At 44.0% G+C, this 25,276-nt stretch overlaps 1 protein-coding gene and 1 pseudogene across 1 annotated transcript; both read right to left on the bottom strand.

Annotated features, from left to right (window-relative positions):
* Window positions 1-338: 338 nt before the first annotated feature.
* Window positions 339-5,419, bottom strand: LOC115326449 (annotated as a pseudogene).
* Window positions 5,420-19,644: 14,225 nt separating this feature from the next.
* LOC115326451 (venom peptide MmKTx1-like) lies at window positions 19,645-24,485 on the bottom strand. Its single transcript, XM_029987329.3, has 3 exons — window positions 24,383-24,485; window positions 20,454-20,565; window positions 19,645-19,750 (listed from the first exon to the last, which is right to left on the bottom strand). The coding sequence occupies exons 1-3, from the start codon at window positions 24,483-24,485 to the stop codon at window positions 19,660-19,662; spliced, it is 306 nt and encodes a 101-aa protein (XP_029843189.2). The 3' UTR covers window positions 19,645-19,659.
* Window positions 24,486-25,276: the final 791 nt, after the last annotated feature.

Genomic DNA, 25,276 nt, shown 5'->3' with positions numbered 1-25,276 from the left:
ATGAAAGATGGCGATTGGTCCCTTTGCGCACCTTTTTTTTTAAGAGTGTAGTCGCACTACCTTTGAAGTTCCAACTAAATAAAACTATTGCGCCCTGCATTTTCAGTCGGAGGATCAGTGAAGAGCCTGTGTTAGAGATTTACATATCTACATTGTACTATACAGACATTATAACTAATTAGGAACCACATAAATACGGCAGTGACAGGTGTGGACTTTATTAGGTTCCAAAAGTGAAATTGATATAATATCATTTTGACGATCTGGTAGAAAGGCGATGCCCGAAGACCGCTCTAGTAATCAGCTATAGAGGTATTATTCCTGGGCAGAAAACTCGGTCACAACAGTCCGGGTAGACTCCGCTGCCTCTTCTCAGCTCGCAGATTACCGCTAGCCCTAAAAGGTTTGCGCAGCTGTGGTTAACAAATAAAACGAAAGATTAGTTAATAAGCTAGACCAGTAAGGTGAAGTACAAAACGAGCGTGTTGGTAACAATATCCACAATAAGAAAAACAACATAGAAAAGACGTCGTTGTCCGTCCCTTCTCTGTGTTACTTTCCTTATGGTGGATAGACAGAGAAGAACTTGGGAACATGCAGTTGCTTTGACTTTTAAGTTTTGGGAAAACCCATGGACTGACTGAAGCAAGCCTCTACACGCTTTAAAACTAACATTTCATTTTTTTTTTAGTCTGTCATGTACTGCAGCAACATGTTATTGCAGTAATTATTGCACTTCTAATTTCAGCTTATGCAGCACACTAAAACGTCACGGTTTTTCTGGGGCATCAAAGAAATAAACAATAATTGTAATAGCAATTCTTTGATTGTTTATTTGTTTAGAAAGACGTTAAAAGTGTCAGGGTTCCAACCGGGCACGTAGCCAAGGGGGGGGGGGGGGGGGGGGGCATGGGCCTCGGGCCCCCACCGAAGTCTTCCATTTTGCTGGGGCCTCCTCTCCCCCCTCCCCTCATACAGCATTTTGTCATTGGCGGACGCCCCCGAAACAAAATCCTGGCTACGTGCCTGGTTTGAACATTCATTTCGATAGATCGATGCCGAATATCTTGTTTCTTATTATCCTCGACGACCTGAGTCCCCTGGCTACGCGTACGTTATTCTACGCCAAGATGAGCGGGTGTCTGGGGCAGTCGCTCGAAGTTGTGTTATCTACAAAAGACGAAAAAAATCTTCTGTGGCGGTGTCTGGATCGCCGGCCTGCACAATCCTCACGATGATTCCGACGGCCGGCCTCTCCCAATGAGACTACTTGACTGTGCCTTCAGCGCTACAGTTTCATTCCTGCTGCAGACACGACCTGAGTCTGCTGGCGACGTCTGCCATTCTACTCAAAAGAAGAGTGGGTGTCTGTTGCAGTCGTTTGACATCGTTTCGCCCACAAAAAGCGAAGAAACCTTCTGAGGCGGTGACTGGATCGCCCGCACGATCGCCGCCATGATCCCAACTGCCGGCTTCTCCCATAAAACTACTTGATTCTGCCTTCAGCGCTACGGTTTCATTCGTGGTGTAGAAATTGATTTATGCTTGAGCGCTTCATCATCGCTTCGACCGCCACCAAGATTTAGCCTTCTGCAACGGACTGCATAATACATTGACTGTCGTACAGCCGTAATGGCTTCTGTTAAGTCACGTTTTTTTTTTTCTTTGCATCATGAGTATCATGGTTTGTTTTAAATATAGTCATACTGACTAACGTAAGATTCTTAGTTTGTGTTTCTTGCCAAAACGGTTACCATCTAGGAAAATTTTGCTACCGCGTCGCAGACGGTCCGTTCTCGGCAATGGGCGCTGTTCAAAGAGAAGGCTGCAAGTGCCCCGCCTGCCGTAGTGTCTAGCCTCGCTCAGGTTTGGGGGCTGGAGAGAACGCTTGAATAGACGACGCGAACCATGCTGGTGAGAACCTGCAGGAGCACATCACGCACGCGAGCGTTACTAATCAGTTGGCTTTGATCATTGTACTTTTAAAGAGCTCCTATTCTTAAAGGCAAGCATCAACAACCTCTGACTTTACCGTCGAAGGCGTATCAGTTACCGGTCCTAAAACAAGCTGTTAAAAAGCTCCGCAGCACGGTCAACAGCCTTTAAGCCACCATTGACTCCTTTAGTACGAGAAATGATTTGATTGCCGCTTTGGCAAAGAATAACGAGAAATCTTGTCAAACACCTGCAAAATGAAGTCGAAATATTTTCTAGTAAATAGTGGAGCAGTCCTGAGAAATTTTACGCCTGAAAGAACATCTAAACGACTCGAGACCGTCCCGCCACCTCTGTACTCTTGGCCTAGGCCAAAACGGATGCAAAGATGTCCGACTTTGTTCGCAAGAGTAGGCGACTGTAGCATGATGCCATGAGGACAAAGTTGGACACCTTCTTTGCTCCTCGTCCCTTCAAATGTGGACGAAGAGCAGACGAAGCGTTCGTTCGTGTCACCTTAGTTATAGTAATAGTTCTTCGTTTCATTTTACAAACATTTTACAAACTTTTTTACATTTTAGTGTATAGGCAGGCCGACTTGCTCTAGCCCCAGTGGAACCGGTGCTGTTGGGCGCGGTAAGTGTCAGCTCCGAAGTTTGAGACTCTATTCTTGAAGATCGCCACGAATGACAGCGTTGTCATCTCGAAGAAAGCGTACCGCGCTACCAAGTTGGTCCACTTTCCCAATGAGCGACTCCACAATCCTGTCAAAACTGCAGGCGCACTGCCCCGTAATGGCGATACAGGTTTCGTTATCAGAGACGACGCTTTCGGAAGCGTGAATAGTCACAAACTGGCCAAGGCCAACATTGTCTGGGTCAGGCCTTCTAGTATACACAAAGCACACTTAGATGTACACACACCGTCAGACATGCAGAAGCTGTATCCATCCGCTTCAATGTTCAGGCATTTGCAATTAAAATGGCGCTCGCAGATGCCATTCCAATCAAGGAATCGTTGCCGAACAAAAAACTGGGCGGAGCACTTACCGCACACGTCCTTACTCCCCGTCATTCCTTATCGGAATGACGGGGAGTAAGGACGGCGAATGAGGGCTACATGGCCACTAGTATTTGCAAGAAGCGGTCAGTTCAAACTTCCATTTTTCTTCTCTCTGCGCGACCTACCCCCCAGAATATATACAATCATCTTCACTGCGCACCAAAGTATGAACTTTGATCCTAAACATTTATATTCTAATTTTATTGTGTAGGTGATACTGATGCTTGTGTGATTTTGTCTAGTTATCATTTTCAGGTTTTATCTTGTAATGTGAGTGTGCTCGTTGTTTTTAGGTGCTTGAATGTACGGTGTGCAAGCACCCAGACCGAATAGTTGTTCCTGGGCATTTAATAAAATTGATTGATTGATTGATTAATATTATTATTAGCATAGCTTAGGATGAAAATCTCTTGTGCCTTCACCAATAGCAACAATTTTACATTGTGCAGTTCTGCTTTGAAATTAAAAAAAAAAAAAATTCCGAGGACACCTAAGCACTTCTTATGAGTTGTGAAGGTGAAAGCATGAATGTCGTTCTTCCGCTCCAATAGAGATGCCTCAGGCGCCGCCATGTTCCTCGGCGCCGAGAAAAGCCCCCCTCCCCCCCCCCCTTTTCCGGTAACGCCTTACACCAAAGCGGCAAAGTGGAGAGAGTTTGGTCAATGGGAGGGGCGGGCAGGGCCAGGGCGTGCACCGACGCTGCAAGAGAGCTTGATATGCTCTCTTGGCCAACCAGAAGCCGAAAAGAATCCCCTAGCGGTGGTAGCGGTTGTAATTATAGGTATATGTCGGTGTATGGTTTTAATAAGCGCGTAAGAAAGGAAATGTAGTAACACTTAATAGTTGGAAATAGGGTGCACGTGATGTTTCTATTGATATCACGAAGAAAGATGTAAGAAACGAATGTGCCGCTGGAACTCTGTTTTGCTCGGACAGAGTGTGACCGTTCCGCTAGTCGCTCTCTTCCACCATGATTTTGGATGACCGTGACTGAAACATCACGTGCACCATATTTTCAGTCACCGAGAGTTACTCCGACGCAGTTATTAAGTTTGTTTCTCGCGACCACCGCCAGGGTATTATTTCCGGCTTCTGGTTGGCCACATTCGAATTTGTGAAAACGGCCTGGAACGCGCCCTGCCTGCTTTCGGCCAATGACGCCTCTTCATTGGTCTCCCATAATCCCCCTACGAATGGCCAAACTATCTACATATACGGCTCTGGAGAGCGGCAGCCGAACGCGCGCTCTCGTGAAGTGTCCGCCAATGGCTATCTTGGAGCCGTTTTGCTTAGCCAATGAAAGAATAAGCTTTTCTTTTGCCTTTTTTTTTTTTTTGTCGTTACAGACGCCACCGGCTTCGCTAAATAAGTTGCTTAAAACTTTCGCATAAAAAAAAACTGTGCTTTTTAGTTACTAAAGAGGTGGCCTTGTTTTATGTGTTGCAACTCAAAATGGAATGAAGGAAGAATAGCACCCACCTCAACACAGAAAATCGTTTTTCTTTTACTTCGCATCGCCAGCTTTGGCACGGATCAGCGAGGTTCAGTTGTTCGCCGTCTGAGACGCTGTAATTCCCGTACGTGCATTTCCCTTAAAAAAAGAAGTTTGGGTTAGTATTATGCAATCGTGAATCTTCATATAACGTGGCGTCTTTTCCGTTTTCTGCTGCTTAGAATAGAAAATAGCAAAATATGGGACTGACGAATTTTTTGCTTTTCTGGAGCATCACCCTTAACCCACTCTAAAAAAAGCGGATATCAATGAGGACTAAGCACATTTTATATATCTCTATCGAACGTGCCGCCTGTGCGGGAGAAAAAGAGAGCAGTGTTTTTCTCACCTCAAAAATGAACTGGACAAAACGCTTCTTCCCGACCCAATTCGTTGTACTTGCTGTTGGGACTACAGGTGTCAAAGTTTCAAAACTGGCCGTTATTTGAATGAAATGTATGTTATTAAAAAAAAAAGTCAATAAAAGATTAGACCCGTTCCTAATGTTGGACGCATGTTATTGTCATACCCTCGCAGACTTCGTTGGTCGCCATTTTCTCGTACGTAATATTTTCGAAAATGGCTTAGAAGTTATGAATCAGTTAACAGGAAGTTCTTAAACTTAGGCGTTTGGTCCCCGCCTTTAGCACTGAATTTGGTTAAAGACTGAGAGTTTGGCCATGAGTAATGCGTTTTGTTTTCGAAAAAAAAACAAAAATCAATCGAACAGGTTTTTTTTCCCCCAAACACACGATATATCTAAGAAAAAAAAAACAGCTCTTAAACAAACACAAACAATGAAAGCTTTAAAAACGTCTGGCACCTACCGTCTACGATTTCAACATCAGTAATTGGTGGTTCAGCCAGTGAAATCTCAAAGATTGAAGTTGAGACCATGAGTCCTAAAAGCAGGGAGGCCGGGAGCTCCATCTTGGCTTCCTGCCACTTTCTAGCGCGAATAAGGTCTGGGAAGTGTTATGGTTTCTACGGCAGTACCCACTCTCAAATTTCAGCTTGCAAGTCTGGCCTTGTAGGCGAATCTCTTGCAGCAAGATATCTGCACTTCGTCTTACAGAGATCCCTCAAGTCGTGTCGAGTCAAGACTCTAAATCTGGTAATAACACCGGACCCTTTGCAGAGCGGTGGTTCAAGGGTGGATAACCGGGCCAGTCTGCCATTATAATAAATATTTTATATATTTTGAAGTGTCCACAAACAGAACGAAGCCTAAATAGATGGTACACTGTCAGAGGAATAGAATGAAAATACGTACGAAAAAAAAAAAAAAAAAGAGACACTCAAAGTTACAGGCACTAAAGAAGCCATGAAACGATTTTTCTACCTTCGCTAGATACTACTTAGAATCATCACCTAACTCAAATTTCTGAATAATCTTGCCTCAGTTTTTCCTTCTAAGCAATGGCAGTCGCCAAAGAAATTCGAGAATTATGAGAATCGTTCATCCTCTTAATTCGGAGTAAGGAGAAGCGGGCACGTGCACTGCTGCCTATCCAATGCCGCAAACGTTAATCATACCCACGCGCTAGAGTTCCCAAAGTAGGAAAAGCGTGCTGAGCTCAAAGCTTTGTTAAACTTCAGCTATGCTCATCACCGCAGTGGTTGGATACGAGCCACTACCCGAGTGTACGCACAGGCATTGACTGCGAGCCAAAGTCAAGCGCTCACGCAGTTTTCGTCAACGTTACGTTTTAGTGTCCGATTCATGAGGCGCACTCGACTGTCGTCAGGCGGGCGGTTTCAATCCCACAATTATATCAACAAACTTTGCGAAGGCAAGACTGAAAAACTATTCTCTTTTTATCCTCGCAATTTCACCGCGACAAAGAAGCTTCTGAATGAGTGCCGGTCTGTTCGAGCATACTTGGGTCATGCTAACCAGTACGTTTCTGTAAAGCCTCGAACATTCTAACCCAATATTGTCTCATGACCCCTTTAACATACTAGTGGCTCGATTGATCGCCATGAAGTGTTGTTACCTTAAAACCGATATATTAGGTATTGATCTAGCTTCTATGGTCGACGTGCCTTTTTGTAATTGGGGACGTATGCAACAAAATAATAATAAAAAAAGTTAAGAGCGACGCGGCTGAGAGGTGGCATGAAAGCAAGGAGTTCTTCTATAAGTGATGCGCGAACAGATCCGTTGAAACCCGTAAATGAGAACAATAAATTATGCAAACAACTTCTATTAAACAAAGAACGTAATCCCAGTTTCTTTAATAATCTGTCATGTGTGTAGCAGTGTTGCGGAGTCGCCACTCCGGAGTTGGAATGATTCCAGCATCATTCCACATTTTCGCGACCCCGGAATGGAATGGGAATGGAATGTGTCCGTTTCTTAATTTTTTTATTTTTTATTTTTTTTTTATTTATTTTTTTACTATTACTTTTTTTCTTTTTTAAGGGGGGGGGGGGGGGTACGTTCGGCTACACCGAGCAAGTCAGCGAGTCAGCTGCTCAGAATTAAAATGAGCAGCGGGAAACTGCTAGCCCGTGTGAAGCCTTAACAGACTGTACGCAAAAAACAAAAAAAATGCAATACAAAAAACAAGCGCCAAAGCAAAGAGCAGAGGGGAGAGGGGGGGGGGGGGAGGGGGGTATCGGTGGCGCCCTTTGCGGACCCGCAGACGACGGGCTTCGCTTGTGTTACACGAGAGCGAAACAAGAAACCGAGCACCAAGCAAAAGAAACGAAGAGAGCGACATGAAACCGCCATGTACGGCTCCTCATCGTCCTTTCTGACCGGATTTTTTTTTTTTTTTTTTCGCGACGGCATGGAGATTGGATGTGCGCGCACGCAGTTTAAGATCTGGGAACGGGGCGACTCACAACTGGCAGAGCTCTCTGATAACTCGTTGACTCGCGTGCCGCCGAAAGATAATCGGTTATTGTGTTCTTATAGTTTATCGTTTTCTTATAAGGAGTATCACTGGGCGCCATATTTGTGGGTGCGTGTTTAGAGCGCATGCTCTGAACGAGCCCACATTAATAGGCTGCTAAGACCGGCAATCTTGAGGGTGCGGAATGCACGTTTCGAAAGAACTGTGGAAGCTCGCCATCAGCACGCGCTCAGCATTCGTGCACACAGCTGTGGCCGCCAGTGAATACTCCCTATAGTTCGACGAGCGTTGTTAACAGCTGAGCAACCCTTCTGCCTTCCATGTTCATTCGCGTGCACTACTTTGAAGTGCGAGTAGTGGGTTTGCTCAACACAAAGCGGGATTCACTTCTTTCTTCTCCTTCTCGCGCTTTGCTTCGACGCTTGTTTTTTTTTTTTTTTTTTAGTGCATTTTTACGTGTAAGTCCAACTTTTACTTGGTCTTTGTTCTGATGCTTGTTTCCTCTGTTAAATACTTTACATTCAAGTGGGTTAGGATTACAAGCAAGCTAGATGATGCCCACTCATTTCCTCTGACTTTAGTCTCTGCATACCTTGTTTCACCTTGCGATGGACCGCCTCGGACGTTACGAGTCACCCCAGGCAATCCAGCACTGTGAGCTTAGTAAAATCAGTGCTTTTTTGAGGCATTTAGCATTTTTTTTACAATTGTCTATGCGTTTGATAATGTCAGCTTTAAGCTCCTTATGCCGGCAAACACAATGTAGCTGTCAAGTGCCAACTTTTACGTTTAGGAATTAGAGGAATGGAATGGAACGATTCAGCCATTCCAGGAGTGGGAATGGGCCCAGTGTCCCCATTTCTAGGAGTTGAAAGGAATTGAATTACCTAAATCTCTAATTCCCCGGGAATTGGAATGGAATGGGGGGTGCCCATTCCGCAGCACTGGTGTGTAGTAGCACTCACCCGCTAAATTTCTGTCATATCCGCCAACTATCAGAAAAGACAGCTGGTAATAAAAAGGATACACAATTTATTTGGCTCAATCTTGGCGTGAGTGACCGAAAACATGTCTTAATTGTTAAATGGTATGGCACTTTTGTTCTTGTTCTAGAGTGCAGCCCTTAGGTGCACGTTTCCGGATTGAGCGGCGTCACCGTCGGCGTAACCGCGCGCGTTGCATTATGGGACGTCACAGGTTCCCCGCTAAATTTAGCGGGGAAATTGAATTGGTGTTGAGGTCACGTGACGTCAATTTTTCCCGCTAAATTTAGCGGGGAAAATGACGTCCCATGTCTTCGTGTCATGTCACCCATGAACAAATTCAGCGGGAGGAAGCGGGGAGGATCAGGAAGATGAAGAGGAAAAGTGTGGAGAAGGAGGAGAGGAGGTCAGGGTATGGACGAGGAGGGCATACCCTCCCCGTCGTTCCGTCCCCTCCTCCCCTTCAAGCCCCCTCAAGAGCTGCGCTCTAATTTCGTGTTACAGAGGTTTGTAAACGTCTTTCATTTTTTTTTTGTTCCCGAGACTTTAGGTTCAATCTTGATTTGATTCTAAGGCAACTTTAATATTACTTTTCCTAAGGTGCGCGCTATCTACTAACTGCTGCACCAATAATTCGACTCTGCCATTGTTTTGAAATGAATTCTGAGCCCGTATTGGGCGCGAGGACTGCGCCAGCGTTCGGAAAGATCTCGAATCAAATCACGCGCTTCGTGTCCGAGCAGCGGCGGCCGCCAATGTTGCTCGGCAGACTTTTGAAAAGGGTCTATTGCACCCGATTAGCTGACTCATAGACGGTATGACACGTAGTGTTGGTTCAGTCTCTAACCGCTTTTGCCACTTGAAACCTTGACTGCGAAGTAAAATCAAGAACCCGCTGATGGCAACACCACCAATTTGTAAATTAAGAACGCGGAAACGTTCATAAAGCGGATTAGAAGTATCGAATTCATCATACTATCTGACGCCTTGAGAATCATCATCATCATTATCATCACAGTCACGGACAAGTTAAGAAACATAAAGCGTGACCAGTCCCGAGCACCTTATTATTGCTCTGCAGGCAACGAGTTTGCAGTATTAGACAGTTTTAGTAGACTGTTTTGATGCCTCTGATAACAACACCCCGTAACAATACAATACATCGGAGCCATTGGGACGATCTACTAAAACTCCCGACTAGCCGATAAGTACTCCGGGGAAAGTGATCAGAATACTAGGAGCGGGAGCATAATAGAGAGTTTTAGGGAACCGTCTTTGACACATCCGACGCGGTACGAAGGAGCCTCTGGTATGAACTGCGCATGGGCTACTGCACAAGTCTCGCACATGCGCAGTTCGTGACGGAGGGCCCATCCTATCGCATCGGACGTGCCGAAACGGTTCCCTGAAACTCCCTGATAAGTCACGCCTTGCTTTCCTGGAGCTGTCGGTGACCATAGACCTTTCCAATGCGGAACACCAAAACGAAAGAAATGCCGAGTCACCCGGCTGTATATGCATGCGGGGTGTCTCATAGTTCGTGGAAGAGAGCTACTGCGCACGCTCACAGCGCCTTCCACGTCCCTGTAGGCAAAGACGGGCAGCGTGCCAAAGGCACGATTGTTGGAAAGGTCTTTAGCGGATGAAACCGATGAGAAGTGAGCTAAAAGGCAATGTTCTTCTGCTGTTGATTGGCCTGCTGCGTGTTATGAACGCGTCTGCTCGAATTGAGTCTTACACAAAACTGGTGTTTGTATGTATGTGAGAACTGCGACTGAATAAAAATTGACTGATTGATCGATTGTTTGTCTGAAGATAATTGTGACTCACCAATGAGGAACATTTCGGAAAAAAGAGAGGACGCGAGATGGCACCCGTGTTGTCTGCAGGCGGGTGCCATATGGAACGCGAGGAGTTGCCTCATTTAAATTGTTCGAAAACGCATACATGGTGTGGCAATGCTGATGAATGGGTGCTCTTGGTCTCGTAGAAAAATAAACAGAGAAACGAGTTGCTTAACGAACAAGTGAGAGAGTCCGAGATCCCCGTTACGTACCCCCAGGAAGAGGTTGTAATGTCTCATACGCTCCCAGTTCGATCACCAAATGAACACAGAAAAAACGTGCTGAAATTCTGTACATTGATGCGCGCTCAATATATGACTTTCAGAACATATCAAAGCTTTCAGATTAGAAAGAAACATTACAAACAGTCGCTTTTCCAAAGATGGACAGATCAGGCTGCCTCCGGCGGAATGCGCGCCTGCCCAAGTCGGTGGCAACTTCCGACCAATCGGTTTTGTTCACTCTGTAACATTGTAGGGGCACTCCGAGGTATGTGCAGGGCACGCAATCCCAACGGACCCCTTCAAGAAGTGAAGGCGTTGTGGCCCACGCCCCGCGCGAAAACCCGCGGCACTTAGTTTACTGCTGCTCCCGTCGCCTCGCAGATTGTGCCAATAAAACTGCGGCGCTAACACTTGGCTTCTCGCAGAAAAACACTGCAGTGTCGTCCGCATAGCTCATGACTTTAACGTAGGTATTTCTCACATTGCTTCCTCTTGATAACACTTAAACAAAGCAGCTCTAAGGACACATTAAACAGTAAAGGCGACATGGGACATCGCTGTCGCACCAACGTACTCCTGAGGATCGGCTCATAGACAATAAGCCCGTGGTGCAGTCTTTATAGGCCATTTTGACTCCTTTCAAAACGACTTCGGCCGCATTTGCCACATTTGTGTGGTGTAAGACATCACTAAGAACATCGTGCTCTACACGATCAAAAGCCTTGTCTACGTCAATTTGGAGCATAGCGACTTATCGCGTGCCAGCGTTGCATGACTCCTGAACGTTAGGAACAACATGAACGTTTCCCTACCGAAAAATCCGGTATAACTTTTCGCTATCCGGATTATGGAACCGGAAATCTATCTGGATTCTATCTGGATTCTATCTGAAACTTAGGTTTTCAAAAATGATTCCTTTGTCTGCAATCTGGATTTCGGGCTTCCAGAAACAAATTTCCAGTTCCATAATCCGGATAGGAAAAGGTTATACCAGATTTTTCGGTAGGGTTGTCAAATTTCATCGACACTCTAAAGAAATAGTGTAGTGGGTGCACCCCATGGGAGGTGTAAGTGCTGCCACATATACTACACCCATAAAGGTGTTCAAGTACATTCCAAATACGAGGTGCATGCATACACTTTTTAAGGGTGCATATGTGCACCCTTCTATACACCTTCAGCATTAGGGGGTGCACATGTACACCCCATATTGGGGCGTGTCACTACTCCTTAGACCCTCACTGTCGTTTCGGTGTGCAGGTACACCCCGATTGAAGGTGTACAAGTATTCCCATCTCTACACCCACACAAATGTTTGGGAGTAAAGATACACCCACCAACAGGGTTTACTATTACACCATTGTTTACACCCACCCCGCTCAAAGGGAACAGAGATACGCCTGCTAACAGGGTTTACTATTACACCGTTTTTTATACCCACCTCGCTCATCGGGAACATAGAAACACCTCATTCATGGCGTACCATTACACCTCTTTGTGCACCCACCTGAAGGAAACCCGTAAAAAAATGTACGCGTCCAGGTGGTTGCAAAAAGACAGGTAAACAGACACAAGGGATTGTTTCCAAATCTCCTAGAAGCTTATTAGACAGCCTATTCCGTAAACAAGCAGAAGCGTGAGAGCAATCTGTGATATGTGAAGATGTACAGCGAAGCTGTTACGCAAATCAGAATATTACTGAGCAAACAAGAACCCGGGTGATTCTTAGGTAGTGTATATTCTTCCAGCAGCCGGTAGAATTATTCACCCGAAATTCTGCCGGCAGTCGATATACTCATTGGCGATACAATCACTTCATCGAACGACGTTTCATCGACACGCGATGTTTCATCGACAACTCATATTACCTTTCCTATATTAGCTGCTCTTTTTTTTTGTAATGAGCCGCGGCAGACTATATGCGCGAAGTAACATGTACCGGTGGCACAGGGGGGGGGGGGGGGGGGGGTAAAATATTCTAATGAGCCGCCGCAGACTGTCCCCACGAAGCGACGTGAACGGGTGGGCTGGGTCGGTGAGCACGCGCCTCAGAGATACACGCGTGACGAAATGTCCCTACAGCGCGCATTTCGAGTAACGGGTGACGATGAAACGTTAGTGTCGACGAAACGTGTCTAGAAAACGTGTATAAACGAAAAGGTGTCCATGAAACCTGTTTTCGCAAAATGTCGGGAGAATAAGAAAGCCAGTATTCTACCTCCAGTTATCGCTTGATTGTAGACAGCTAATGGCAGGCGACTGCCGATAAAATTTCGGGGAAATTGTTCTCCCGGCTGTTAGGAAGTAGACACTGCCTAATTTTAGAGGTAATCCGGAACGGAACGGTCAATTTCTGCAATGGAGTAGGCAGCAGTGCACTTACGATGAAAATACCAGACTTGAAATACGTAATCCCAGAGGTATGTCGACACAGGCACTGCAGGCCAACTACACACAAAAAAAAAAAAAAAAAACGAGAAGGAAGGGGCCCGTGAAGATTCAGCGGGACGTGGCAGAAGCAGACATTTGCCGAACCGAAGGCCAAACGCATCACAATAATTTCTTGGGTTTTTTTAAGAAATAGCTTGTTGCCGATGTACGCGTAGGACTTTTCGAACACTGGTAGCCTTAGTACACTCAAGTACGTTGTCGCGGACGAAATCTACGCCAGCCCCACTGGTCGCAGCACAGCACACAAAAAAACTAGGCCGGGAAGCAGAAGCAGAAATTTCGGGATCGGAAAGAGCTGCTACGTCATCCGTGAAACCTTTACCACATGATCACGCTCCTGCCATTACCCACGCCTAGACAGCTGAATCTGGGGATAAAAAAGCCTCTAGTTAATTGGTCCGGTGACTGTGCACCTCCTTCCACGCTTTCAGCTTAGGGAGAGAAAGAAAAGAGAGGAGTAGGAAAATATCACCTCCTTCGAGGCCACAAAAGGCTGCTCTCGCAAAGGCTTATCTTCAGGGTTATCTTAATAATAAAGACAACGAGCGGATTTGTCCCTTATATCTCTTAAAATTTCGACCCAAAATTAATAGTGCAGGGTCGAAATTTTAAGAGATATAAGGGACAAATTTATCCCAACAATGAACATTCTTGGATTTATCCCAACAATGAACACAGCTAAAGGATTTGTCCCCTATGTCCTCTTGAAAGTTCGACCCAAAGTTATTAGTGCAGTGGATGCTACCCGTGGCCTTGGCCTACAGGCAGGTGCCGTGCTCTGCCTTATCTCTAGCTTGGAGACTGTATACGTGATCCTACCCGGAGACCCGATTGGCCTAAAACAAGCATAGCGTCTACTCTACTGTCAATACCAGGTGAACAGAACAGCTCCATACTTCCCAAAAAACTGTCCAACCCGAAATTGACCCCCAGGGGGAATTAAAGCACAAGCTGATCGGGGCGCGTGGCTAGCGTGGCGGTGCACTGATTCTCATTGTCGGTGTACAACTACACTGGCTGGGCAACGGAGGGTGCATCTTTCAGGAAAAGGGTGCATATGCGCCTGGTACAACAGACTACACCCTTTTTTTCTTAGAGTGTACCCTGTATGCCGCAGGTTTGGTGGTCTCCGACAAGCTGACAAGCGACACTCCGGAGTCGGCGCGGTAGAATTTTAGCGAAAACCTCGTACTCTGCTTTGCACAGTATTATTGGGCGGAACCCAGCTACTTGACACAATTTTCCGACGTCGTCGCTTTTAGGAAGTAAAAGAGTGAAAGTACGCGCAAACGATGGAGGCTGTTCTTTCCGTTCGTACGATGCAGAAACAACTTGAAACAAAACGCCAGAGACTACACTCTTAAACTTCTCACAAAATTCAGCACATAACCCATCATGTCCAAGTGCCTTTGAGTTTGGCATCTCATCTATGGCTTTCTCGATCTCCTGAATGGTGACTGGATGAGCAATACTTTCGTGCTCTCCTTTCGTTAGTTGCGGTAAATACTGTAAAAGTTCCTCACACACGGGATCCCTCCTTCCGACATCTTGGTTTTCGAAGAGCCGCCTGTAATGCACCACAAATGCTCTCTGGAAAAAACTTCGGTTCGTGCTGGTCACACCCTGATACTCGATCTCACCAATTTCGTTCCGGAGAGCGTATCTCTTCTCGTCAGTGAGCTAACCAGGACTTAGACGCCAGTAAAGCAAACGGTTTCCAACAGCAGCCACCAGTCAAACACTAACATGGCTGAATGGCCTGCATTTTAAGATTGTGATGATAAAGCAATTACTGCAACGGTGCAAGCGAGCTCGACAAGAATAATGATAATAATCCCTGGAGAAGGGGAACAAGGTAGACAAAGGACAAACACAAATCACCCAACACGCTAGGTGGATGGTGTGCGACTAAAACAAAATCCGCCTGGTCCTGGAATTGAACAAGGGTCCTCACGATCTCCAGTGGAGTGGTCTCCGTAGAGAGGTCAGCAAGGTTGTGTTGTTTATGAGAGTATGATGCAACACGATTGTCACCGGTCAATACAATAAATCCGCTTCAGGGGAAATGCATGCACAAATGCTGTGCCATCTTGAACTGTGATATTACAGTTGCAATATCTTTGAGCTTATCAGTAAATTTAAAAAAAGGCTCCAGAAACCACTAATGTTGGATGTCTATGAATAGTGATAGAATTCGTTATAAGACTCACGACGAAGCTCATTCTGAAAACCGTGACAGAAATGTTTAGTAATCACTTCATTTTATTATCTAAATTTTCTCGCAAACTTCACCGGGGAAACTGAATTGGTACACAGTCCGTGACGTCAATTTTTCCGCGAAATTAAGCGGGGAACCTGCGTTTGTCATTAGGTATCCTGACGTCAGGTCACGTGACATCAATTTTCTCGCCGAATTTAGCGGTGAAACTAAGAAAATGGAGGTCAGGAAGGTCGACGAAATCAGGGGGGGGGGGGGGGGGAGGTGAGCTAAAGAATGTTATCGCACTTAAACACTTGAAAAAAAAAATTTTGCGGGACCAGAGAAGAGCTTGGGTTAGACAGTTACCTATTTGCATTTAATGTACTATACACTTTAGGAATAATTGCGAATCACATATATCCGACGGGGTCAGCTCTTAGCTTGATTAGTATACAAAAACTAACTGAAAATCGCATATAGCTTTAGCAATGTGGCATATAGGTGGTGTCTAAAGGCCGCTCTCGTAATACAGGTAAAGTGGGGGTATTCAAGAGCAGACTGGCCGGTCACAGCAGTACGGGTAAACTCCAGTGCCTCGTTCCAGATGGCAGTTCGGTGGTTTTATAACGTCTATGCAACTGTGGTCAACAAATAAAACGAGGTATATTTGTTCACAAGTTAGAAGAAAAAAAACAGGACCTTCCGGTTGTTTTGACACTGGCTCTGTGGAACACTCACTGACACAAGCAAGCACGTACACCAGTTTTCTTTTTTATTCTACCTTAAACGCACGCAGATACATTTACATTTGTGCTTTAAATGAATTTGCTGGGGTAACGGAAATTATAGTGCTTTTTTGTTCTGAAGTAACCCGTGATAGCGAAGAGTCATAAAACAAATTACAGTGCATTGCAAAAAGGAATAACACCGGAAAAAAAATTAATAAAACGGTCGATAAATTTGTTCGATTTTATCATTCGTACATCATATCTAATTTTTTGTTTGATTAGGGGTGTTGGCAATTTTAAATAGAACGAAAAAACACGGGCATCAGAAATTATATTCTATTATTGCTTTCATGTAAGTTGTGTAACCAGGATAATATCCTCTAGTATCGCTTTGCAAGCTGCAGTAATAAGATTTTTAATGATAGCGGTATAAAAAAACTCAAATGCAAAATAAACATTGAAATCTATATTAGAGGTTCAGTTTAAAAGGATATATCATATATACATAAAATTATGTATCGTACAGCGAAGACGTGTTCTTTTAAAAGTAGCGATACCTCCATATTCCGTAATTGTGTTTCAAAACTTATATAAAAAAACGTGTTTTGTCTGTCTGTAAGCCAAATGTTGCCTTTGTTTTATGTGTTTCAGCTCAAAACCAAATGAGGCGACAGCGCTCCTGAACCAGATAAATCGTTTTAATACCGATTGACAACGCCATTGTTGACACGGATCAGCCAGGTTTAGTTGGTCGCCATCTGCGACGGAGTAATTCCCATACGTGCATTTCCCTGTAGAAGAAAAGAGATGATTTTTGTTCAATATTATGAGATGGTGAATCTCCATACACCGCTGCGTTTCTTCCGAATTTTCTTCCGCGTGCGAAAACAAGACCGAATTATGGGGCTGAAAAATGTTCCAGTTGTAAAGCATCAACTTTAACTCACTCTGAGAAATCGGGTATAAGCAAGAATCAATCAATCAAATAAATTTTATATATCTAAATCAAAGGTGTCGGGGGTTTCGGAGAAAATGCTAGTGTTTTTTTCACCTCAAAAATAAATTAGACAAAATGCAGTCTTCACCCGATTTGTTGTACCAGCATTTGGGACTACAGGTGAGAAGTTTCAGAACTTGACATGATCTGATTAGAAATATATATATATATTGTTGTCGAAAAGTTTCATTTATAAAATGAGATTTGTTCATTGTATCGGAAGCCATTGTTATTGATTCATCGCACTGGCCCCTTTGCACTACGATGGCTCAAGTGTGGCTAACCGTACCCGTCTTCCATGCGATAATAATTTTATTCTGATGTCTCCGCAAACAGAACAAACCCTAAATAGCTTTACACTGTCATTGGAATAGAGTAAGACACGTACAAAGAAGAAAATATCCATGCAATGTTTTATTCATTCACGCTCTAGCGGTTTGATTGCTCGTCATGAAGTGTTCATACCACAAAAAATTGATCTGTGACAGATTGATCTAGCTTGCTGTATTAGAGCCGCGGTTTTGTAAATGGAACAAACCAAGAAAAAAACTGGTACTTAAAACGGCTCAACTGAGAGGAGGCATGAAAGCAAGGGGAGCTTATATAGAAGTGATGGGTCAACAGCTTCCCTGATAATCTTACGTAGAAAGGGTAAATATTTTAAACGACTTGTATTAAGCAAAGACCGTAATCCCAGTTTCGTGAATAATCCGTCATGTCTGTAGTTGCACTCAACCGCGACATATATGTCTTACCCGCAAAATTACCAGAAAAGACAGCTGGAAATATAAATGATGTGATGTTTCTTTGGCTGAATCTAGGGTGAATAAGTGCAAACATACCTTGTTAATTGGTACCTCGATTTGTTTTTGCTCTCGCGACTTTAGGTTTAATCTAATTTGTTTTGAAGGCTAGCTAATCTACCTGTTTTTTTTTTGTTGGTTTGTTTTTTTTAAATGTGCGCAACCGCATAGTTGCTGCGTCAATTAGCCGAGTCCACCATTGCTTGGGCCCGCATTCCGAGCCTGCATTGGACACGAGAACTGCGCCGGAGTTTGGAGCGGACTGGAATATAATCAGGCGCTTAGTGTCCAAGCAATGGAGGCCTCCAAAGTTGCTTTTTTAGAGTTCTCAAAAGGGTATGGTGCACTCAATTCACTGACTGGTATAGAGGGTATAAGACTCGGTGTTGGTTCAGTCTCATACTAATTTTGCCACCTAAAACTCTTACTAGAGCTTAAAATCAAGCACCCGCTGATGGCAATTTCACCAAGGATCGAATTAAGAGCATGGAAAGCTTCTTAAAGTCGATTTAAAGTATCGACTTCATCACACTATTCGCGACTCCAGCGAACTGTAGAGGGCGCGCTGTTCAGGCAAAATGGCGGACGAAAGGAGGTCATTTTCGTCGTTCAACACGCGGACCACCACAAATTCCTGCACTGCAGCGTAAAATCGCTGTTTTATATGAAAGCAAAGCGATTTTTCCACGGTAGAAACCTTCTTCTAGTCAGTGTGTAGGAATGACACGGCTGAATCATAAAAATAATTACTGGAAACGATGTCCGTTTCTATGCTGCCTATGAGAACCAAGCAGCGATAGCAGACGACAGAGTTGAAGCGACTTCCTCTCCTGAGCTTCTCGGCGCTGCCGCTACGCGGCGTCGATTTCGCTGGAGTCGCGAATACTCACTGTCATCACAAGAAACGTCAAGCGTGCTCAGTCCAGAGCATCTTATTATCGCTCTGCGGTCAATGAGTGTGCGATATTAGAGAGTTATGGCGGATTGTCTTGATCCCTCCGACCAAAAAAAGAAAATACTGAGTTTTAGGGAACCGTTTTTGCACATTCGGTACGGTACGAGACGCTTTCCGGCACGAACTGCGCATGCGCGACCGTAGAAGATGCACACATACGCAGTGCGTACCGGAGGGTCCAAATGGAAAGGTCCTGGAATCGAACCAGGGACATCTGCTTTTCCTGTGGAGAGGAGCCTGTGGAGACGTCAACAAGTTAGCCTTGTCTCTCGTCCTAATAATGCGATGCGATTGTCACAAATCTATACAATGAATCCGCTTAAATATGTAGGCATAAATGCACGCACAAATGTTGCGCCATACTTGATTCGACTGTGGTATTACAGTGGCAATAGTTTTAAGCTTATAATAAATAAAACAAAACAAAAATTACTGCAGAAACCAATATTTTTGGTGGTCTATAAATTGTGATAGTATTCGTTACGAGACTCATGACGAAGTTAAGTGTGAATAAATACTACAACGAAAGTGTTTAGTAGAACATTTATTCTAATACTTCAATTTTCTCGCCAAATTTAGCGGGGAACTGAATAGGCGGATGAGTCGTGATAAACATTTTTCGCTAAATTGAGCGGAAAACTGAATTGATGCATAGACCACGTGACGTCAATGTATCCGAAAATTTTAGCGGATGACCCTCAATTTGTGCATAGATCACGAGTGTAAATTTTCCAAAAAATATTAGGGGGAACCTGAACTTTTCCTTAGGTCCCGTTACATCAGGTCACGTGACGTCAATTTTACCGTCAAATTCAGTGGTGAAACTTCAAATATGGAGGGCAGGAAGATTCACAAAATCGGGGGGGGGGGGGGGGGGGGGGGGAGCTAAAGAATGCAATCGCATTAAAAACACTTGAAATTGCAATACCAGAGTTCGATATTTACCTATATGCATATACTGTACTATACACCTATGCAACAATTAGGAACCACACAAATACGACGGGGACAACTGTAGGATTTATTAATATCTCAAATTAACTCCAAATTGCATATAGTTTTAGCAATGTGGCATATAGGCGGTGTCTAAAGGCCGCTCCGTAATACAGGCAGAATGCGGGCATTCAGGTGCAGACTGTCCGGTAACAGCAGTCGGGGTAAACTCCAGTGCCTCGTTCCAGCTCGCAGTTGGGTGGTTTTATAACGTCCATGCAGCTGAGTTCAGAAAATAAGAAAATGTATTAGTTCATAAGTTCGAAAACGACAGAACTTTGCGGTTGCTTCCACTATGACCCGGGGGAACATTCACTGACTTTCTGCGTATTGTGCGCGCCTTGAACGCACGCTGATAAATTTATATTGGTGCACCAAATCGATTTTTTGGGGTAACAGAAATAATAGTGGTTTTTGGTTATGAAGTAACCCGTCATAAAGAAGAGTCACAAAACAAATTACAGTACATTGCAAAAGCAATAATACCGGAGAAAAAAAAGGAATAAACAATCGATAAATTTGTTCGATGTTATCAATTGCACGTTTCATCTATTTTTGTTTGTTCTTTCACTAAAGGTGTTGACAATTTTGAATAGAAAGAAAATAGGGGCTTTAAAAATGATATCTATTGCTCTTAAGTAATTTGTGTAACCTGGGTAATGTCCTCTAGTACCGATTTGCGCGCTGTACCAACAATATATTTATGATGGCGGTATAAAAAAGAACTCAATAGGCAAAAAAAAAGTATAATAGCCTATATTACAGGTTCAGTTTTAAAGTATGTATCATGTATAACTTAAATAATTTATAATACAGCGACGACTTTTTCCTTCAGCAGTAGCTATATCTCTCCACTTATTGTAATTTTATGTTGCCTTTGTTTAATGTATTGCAGTTCAAAACAAAATGGAGCAACAGCGCCCACCTCAGCACGATGAATCGTTTTGATTCCACTTCGCAATGCCATCTTTGGCACGGATCAGCCAGGTTTAGTCGTTCGCCATCTGCGACGGTGTAATTCCCGTACGTGCATTTCCCTGCAGAAGAAAAGATATTATTTTGGTTCAGTATTATGACTTCGTGAATTTCCATGCACCACTGCGTTTCTTCCGAATTTTTCTTCTAGTGCATAAACAAACTCAAAATATGGGACTGAAGAATGTTTAGAATGTAGTTCATCAACTTTCACCCACTCTAAGAGAAAGAATAAACTAAATTTTATATATCTAAACCAAAAGTGACGTGTGTTTGGGAGAAAAGGTAGCAATGTTTTTATCACCTCAAAAATATACTAGATAAAACGCAGTCTTCACCCCATCTGTTGTACTAGCCTTTGGGACTACAGGTGCCAAGTTTCGGAACTTGAGATTGTTTGATTAAAAAGTTATAAATTGTTGTCGAAACGTCTTCTTCAGAAAATGGGATTCTTTCGTTGAATCGGACGCCACTGATCTTGAATCGTCACAGGCTTTGCGAAACGCCATTTTCTCATTGAATATTTCTTCTTTTAACTTTTGAATCAGACAACAGTAAGCTCTTAATCTTGGGCATCTGGTCAGAGCTACTGCCACTATATTTAGTGAAAGAGTAAGCGATCGGGGATGCGTGAATAATTTTTGGAACAAAAAACAAACGCGATTAATTTTTTCCCATGCGTGGATATCTAAGAAAAGCAGCGCTTCGACAAACATAAATAATGATAGCTTTAAAAAAGTTTGGCACCTACCGTCTACGATTTCAGCATCACTAAATGGTAGTTTGGCCAGTGAAATCTTCAAGATTGAAGCTGAGACCACGAGGCCTAAAAGTAGTGCTGTCGGGAGCTTCATCTTGGCGTCCTGTCGCTTTCTAATGCTACTGAGGTCTGAAAGAGTTATAGTTGTTGTGGCAGCCCTCATAGTGAAATTTGAGCTTCTAAGTTTGGCCTTAATTGCGTATCTCTTGAAGCAAGATGTCCCCATTACGTTTTACAGAGATTTCTCAAGTCGGTTTAAGACAAGGCGCAAAATTCTGCAAACACTGGCCCTTTGCACTGCGGTAGTTGAAGTTTGGCTAACCGGGCTCGTCTTACATGATAATATTATTCTTTCTTTTGAGGTGTCCAAAAACAGAACAAAGCCTAAATAGTGGTACACTATCATAGGAATAGAGTAAAACATGTACACGGAAGGAAAGATACATGCAGACGTATTTTCAGGAAGATATAGGCTCAACGAGCGGTCTCAGTGAGCTTTAGCCATCGGTGATGGCGATGATGGTGGCGATATGATTATGCACGATGATGACGTTGACGTTCTTCATCACAGTATATTAATTCACGCGCTAGTGGCTTGATTGCTCGTCATAAAGTTTTTATATCGGAAAAAAATATATATGTGACAGATTAATCTAGATTGCTGTGTTAAAGTTGCATTTTTGCAAATGGAACAAAACCAAAGAATAAAAAAAGATGTTCAGAGCGAATGGATTCAGAGGAGGCGTGAAAGCAAGGGGTGCTTATATAAAAGTGATCTGTGAACCGCTGCGTAGAACCTTACGTAGAAACAGTCAATAATTTAAACGACTTATATTAAGCAAAGAACGTAATCCCAGTTTCATGAATACTCCGTCATATCTGTACTTGCACTCACACGCAATATATCTGTCACATCCGCAAAACTACCAGAAAAGACAGCTGGTAATATAAACGAAACGGTGTTTGTTTGGCTGAATCCAGTGTGTATCAGTGAAAACATGGTATCTCGATTTTGTTTTTGCTCTCGCGGCTTTAGTTTCAATCTTATTTGCCTTGAACACTGCCTAACAGACCTTTTGTTTTTAAAAAAATGCGCGCAATCTGATAGATGCTGCGTTAATACCCGAGTTCATCATTCTTTTGGCCCGAATACTGAGCCTATATTGGACACGAGAAGTGCGCCGGCGTTCAGTTGGGACTGGAATTCAATCACGCACTTCTTGTCCAAGCAATGGGGGCCACCAAAGTTGCTCTATAGAGTTTTCAAAGGGGTACAGTGCACCCAATTACCTAAATGGTAAAGATGGAATGACACGTAGTGTTGGTTGAGTCTCAGACTGCTTTGGCCATATAAACCTTGACTGGAACGTAAAATCAACAACCCGCTGATGGCAGTTTCTCTAGGGATCGAATTAAGAGCGTGGAAACCTTCTTAAAGCAGATGGAAAGTATCGACCTCATCATACTATACGCGCTGAAAGCAAAAGAAAGGGCAAGCGTTGACAAATCCCGAGCATCTTATTGTCGTTCTGCGGTCAATGAGTGTGCGATATTAGAGGGTTTAGTGGGTTGTTTTGATACCTCCAATAACAATGAAGAATTTTAGGGAGCCATATTTTGCACAGTCACTACGGTGCGAGAGGCCCTCGGGTATGAACTGCGCATGTGTGAATTACTGCGCAAGTGCTACTGCAAAAGGTTCGCACATGCTCAATGCGTACCGGAGTGTCCAAATGGAGAGGTCCTGGAATCGAACCAGGGACATCTCCATTTCCATTGGAGTTAGGAGCCTGCGGACAGGTCATCAAGGTTATTTTGTGTATGTGAGTAATGATGGGACACGGATCAGTACAGTAAATCCGCTTCAGCGTTCATACAGAAACGCATGCACAAATGTTGTGCCATACATGCTTGGCCTGTGTTACCACGTGTCGGTGGTCTATGGATTGCGAAAGCATGTTTCATGAGACTGACGGCGAAGCTTACTGAGAATACGAAGACGAAAATTTTGAGTAAACTCTTAATTTAATAATTCAAATTTCTCCCCAAATTTAGCGGGGAAACTGAAGTGCTGCATAGGCCGTGAGGTCAATATTTCCGCTAAATCTTGTGGGGAAACTCGAAGTCGGCGAGAGAAACTCATATTTAGGACTGAGTAGTCTGGTCCGGTGTCCACGAGTGCCGATGCGTCGTGGCCGTCGATATCAACGTTTAAGTTGTTGGGCACCATTGCAGGAGTTTCGTTGCGATGCCTGGCGTCGGGAGAGTGGGAGCGCTATGAGTTTGTGGTGACAAATAGTGTTTTCGGGCGACTTCGACGATCACCTGTGACAAGTCCGAGCTATTCTCAAAGCAGAACGAGCCACGCATTGCAACGACGCTCGTGCAACGGTAAAAAAACAATTTAAACCTTGTTATCGACGGCCATGACGCATGGGCACTTTAGGACACCGGAGCAAACTAATCTATCCTGAGCGGGAGGCTCTCTCGCCGCCTTCGAAAGGTGCCCGACTTAGGCGAGCGATGTACTGTCTTGCTAAGATGGCGAGGATTCTTCAGTAATCAGGGAAGTTTCGGCGCAGTTCTGGTGTTCCTCGACGTGGTCCACAGATACACCATTCGTGAGGTGTGGAGTTTCTTGTCGGAAGTTCGTCAAGTGACCCCCCAATTCACGCGACACCCCCCCCCCCCCCCTCAGGTCACGTGACCCCCCCTCAGTACCCTTCCCTACTCCTCCAAGAGCGGCGCTCTAATTAGGCGTTACAGGGAGTTGTAAACGGCTTTCACTTTTTTTTTATTAGACTTTTTTCTGCGACGTTTATCGCGTGGGCAGAAATACGAACGCGTGTTTCACTGGTCATAAACGGCAGGGATTCGTTCTAAGCCGTAGTCCCGCGAAGCACAAAAATTGTTGCACCACTCCTTTAAGCTCGGTCATCTGGACTCAACTACTAACTCTACATTAGTGAAAAACCAAACGATAAGCGATGCGTAGTTAACTTTTGGCACAAAAAACAAACAAACACTGTCATTTTTTTCCCAAGCACGTGGATATCTAAGAAAAATAGCGCTTAAACAAACACGAATAATGCAAGCTTTACAAAAAAATTGGCCCCAACCATCTCCTATCTGAACATCACTAAATGGTGGTTCGGCCAGGGAAATCTTCAAGATTGAAACTGAGACCACGAGGCCTAGAAGTAGTGCTGTCGGGAGTTTCATCTTGGCGCCCTGTCGCTTTCTAGTGCTACTGGGGTCTGAGAAGTGTTATCGCTGCTGCGGCAGCACCCGTACTCTCATTTCAGCTTCCAAGTTCGGCGTTACTTGCGTATCTCTCGAAGCAAGATGTCCCCATTCCGTTTTACAGATATCCCTCAAGTCGGTTTGAGGCAAGGCGCTAAATTTCGTAAACACTGGCCCCTTTGCACTGCGGTGGTTCAAGTGCGGCTAACCGGGCCCGTCTTCGATGAGGATAATAGTAATCTTTATTTTGATGTGTCAAGAAACAGAACAAAACCTAAATAGGGCTACACTATCAGAGGAATAAAGTAAAACATGTACAAATAAGGAAAGATAGGTGCAAACGTATATTCATTCACGCACTAGGGGCTTGATTTCTCGTCATAAAGTGTTCATACCGGAATAAAAAAATGATTTCCGACAGATTGATTACGCTCGCTCTATTAGGGTTGCATTTCTCTAAAAGTAAAAAAACCAAAGAATAAAAAAGTAGTCCGAGAAACTTGAGTCAAAAGAGGCATGACAGCAAGGGGTGCTTATATAGAAGTGATGTGTCAACTGCTGCGTTTATAACCTTACGTAGAAACAGTGAATATTTTAAACGACTTCTATTAAGCAAAGACGTAATCCCAGTTTTTTTTAAATATTCCGTCATTTCTGTAGTGGCACTCACCCGCTATATATATATATCACATCCGCAAAACTACCAGAAAAGACAGCTGGTAATATGAATGATGCGACGTTTGTTTGGATGAATCCACAGTGAATGATTG

Source organism: Ixodes scapularis, unplaced genomic scaffold (assembly GCF_016920785.2).
Source record: "Ixodes scapularis isolate PalLabHiFi unplaced genomic scaffold, ASM1692078v2 PGA_scaffold6__148_contigs__length_123643588, whole genome shotgun sequence".
Taxonomy (NCBI): Eukaryota; Metazoa; Arthropoda; class Arachnida; order Ixodida; family Ixodidae; genus Ixodes; species Ixodes scapularis.
Note: the sequence above shows the minus strand (reverse complement) of the source record. Positions and strands in the feature narration are given on the sequence as shown.

Coding starts and splice junctions, on each gene's coding strand:
- LOC115326451 (XM_029987329.3), bottom strand. CDS start 24,485: ATGAAACTCCCGACAGCACTACTTCTAGGCCTCGTGGTCTCAGTTTCA. Junction 20,566..24,382: donor TGATGTTCAGATAGGAGATG/GTTGGGGCCAAT, acceptor TTTCTTCTGCAG/GGAAATGCACGTACGGGAAT. Junction 19,751..20,453: donor AAACGATTCATCGTGCTGAG/GTGGGCGCTGTT, acceptor TTCTGAACTCAG/CTGCATGGACGTTATAAAAC.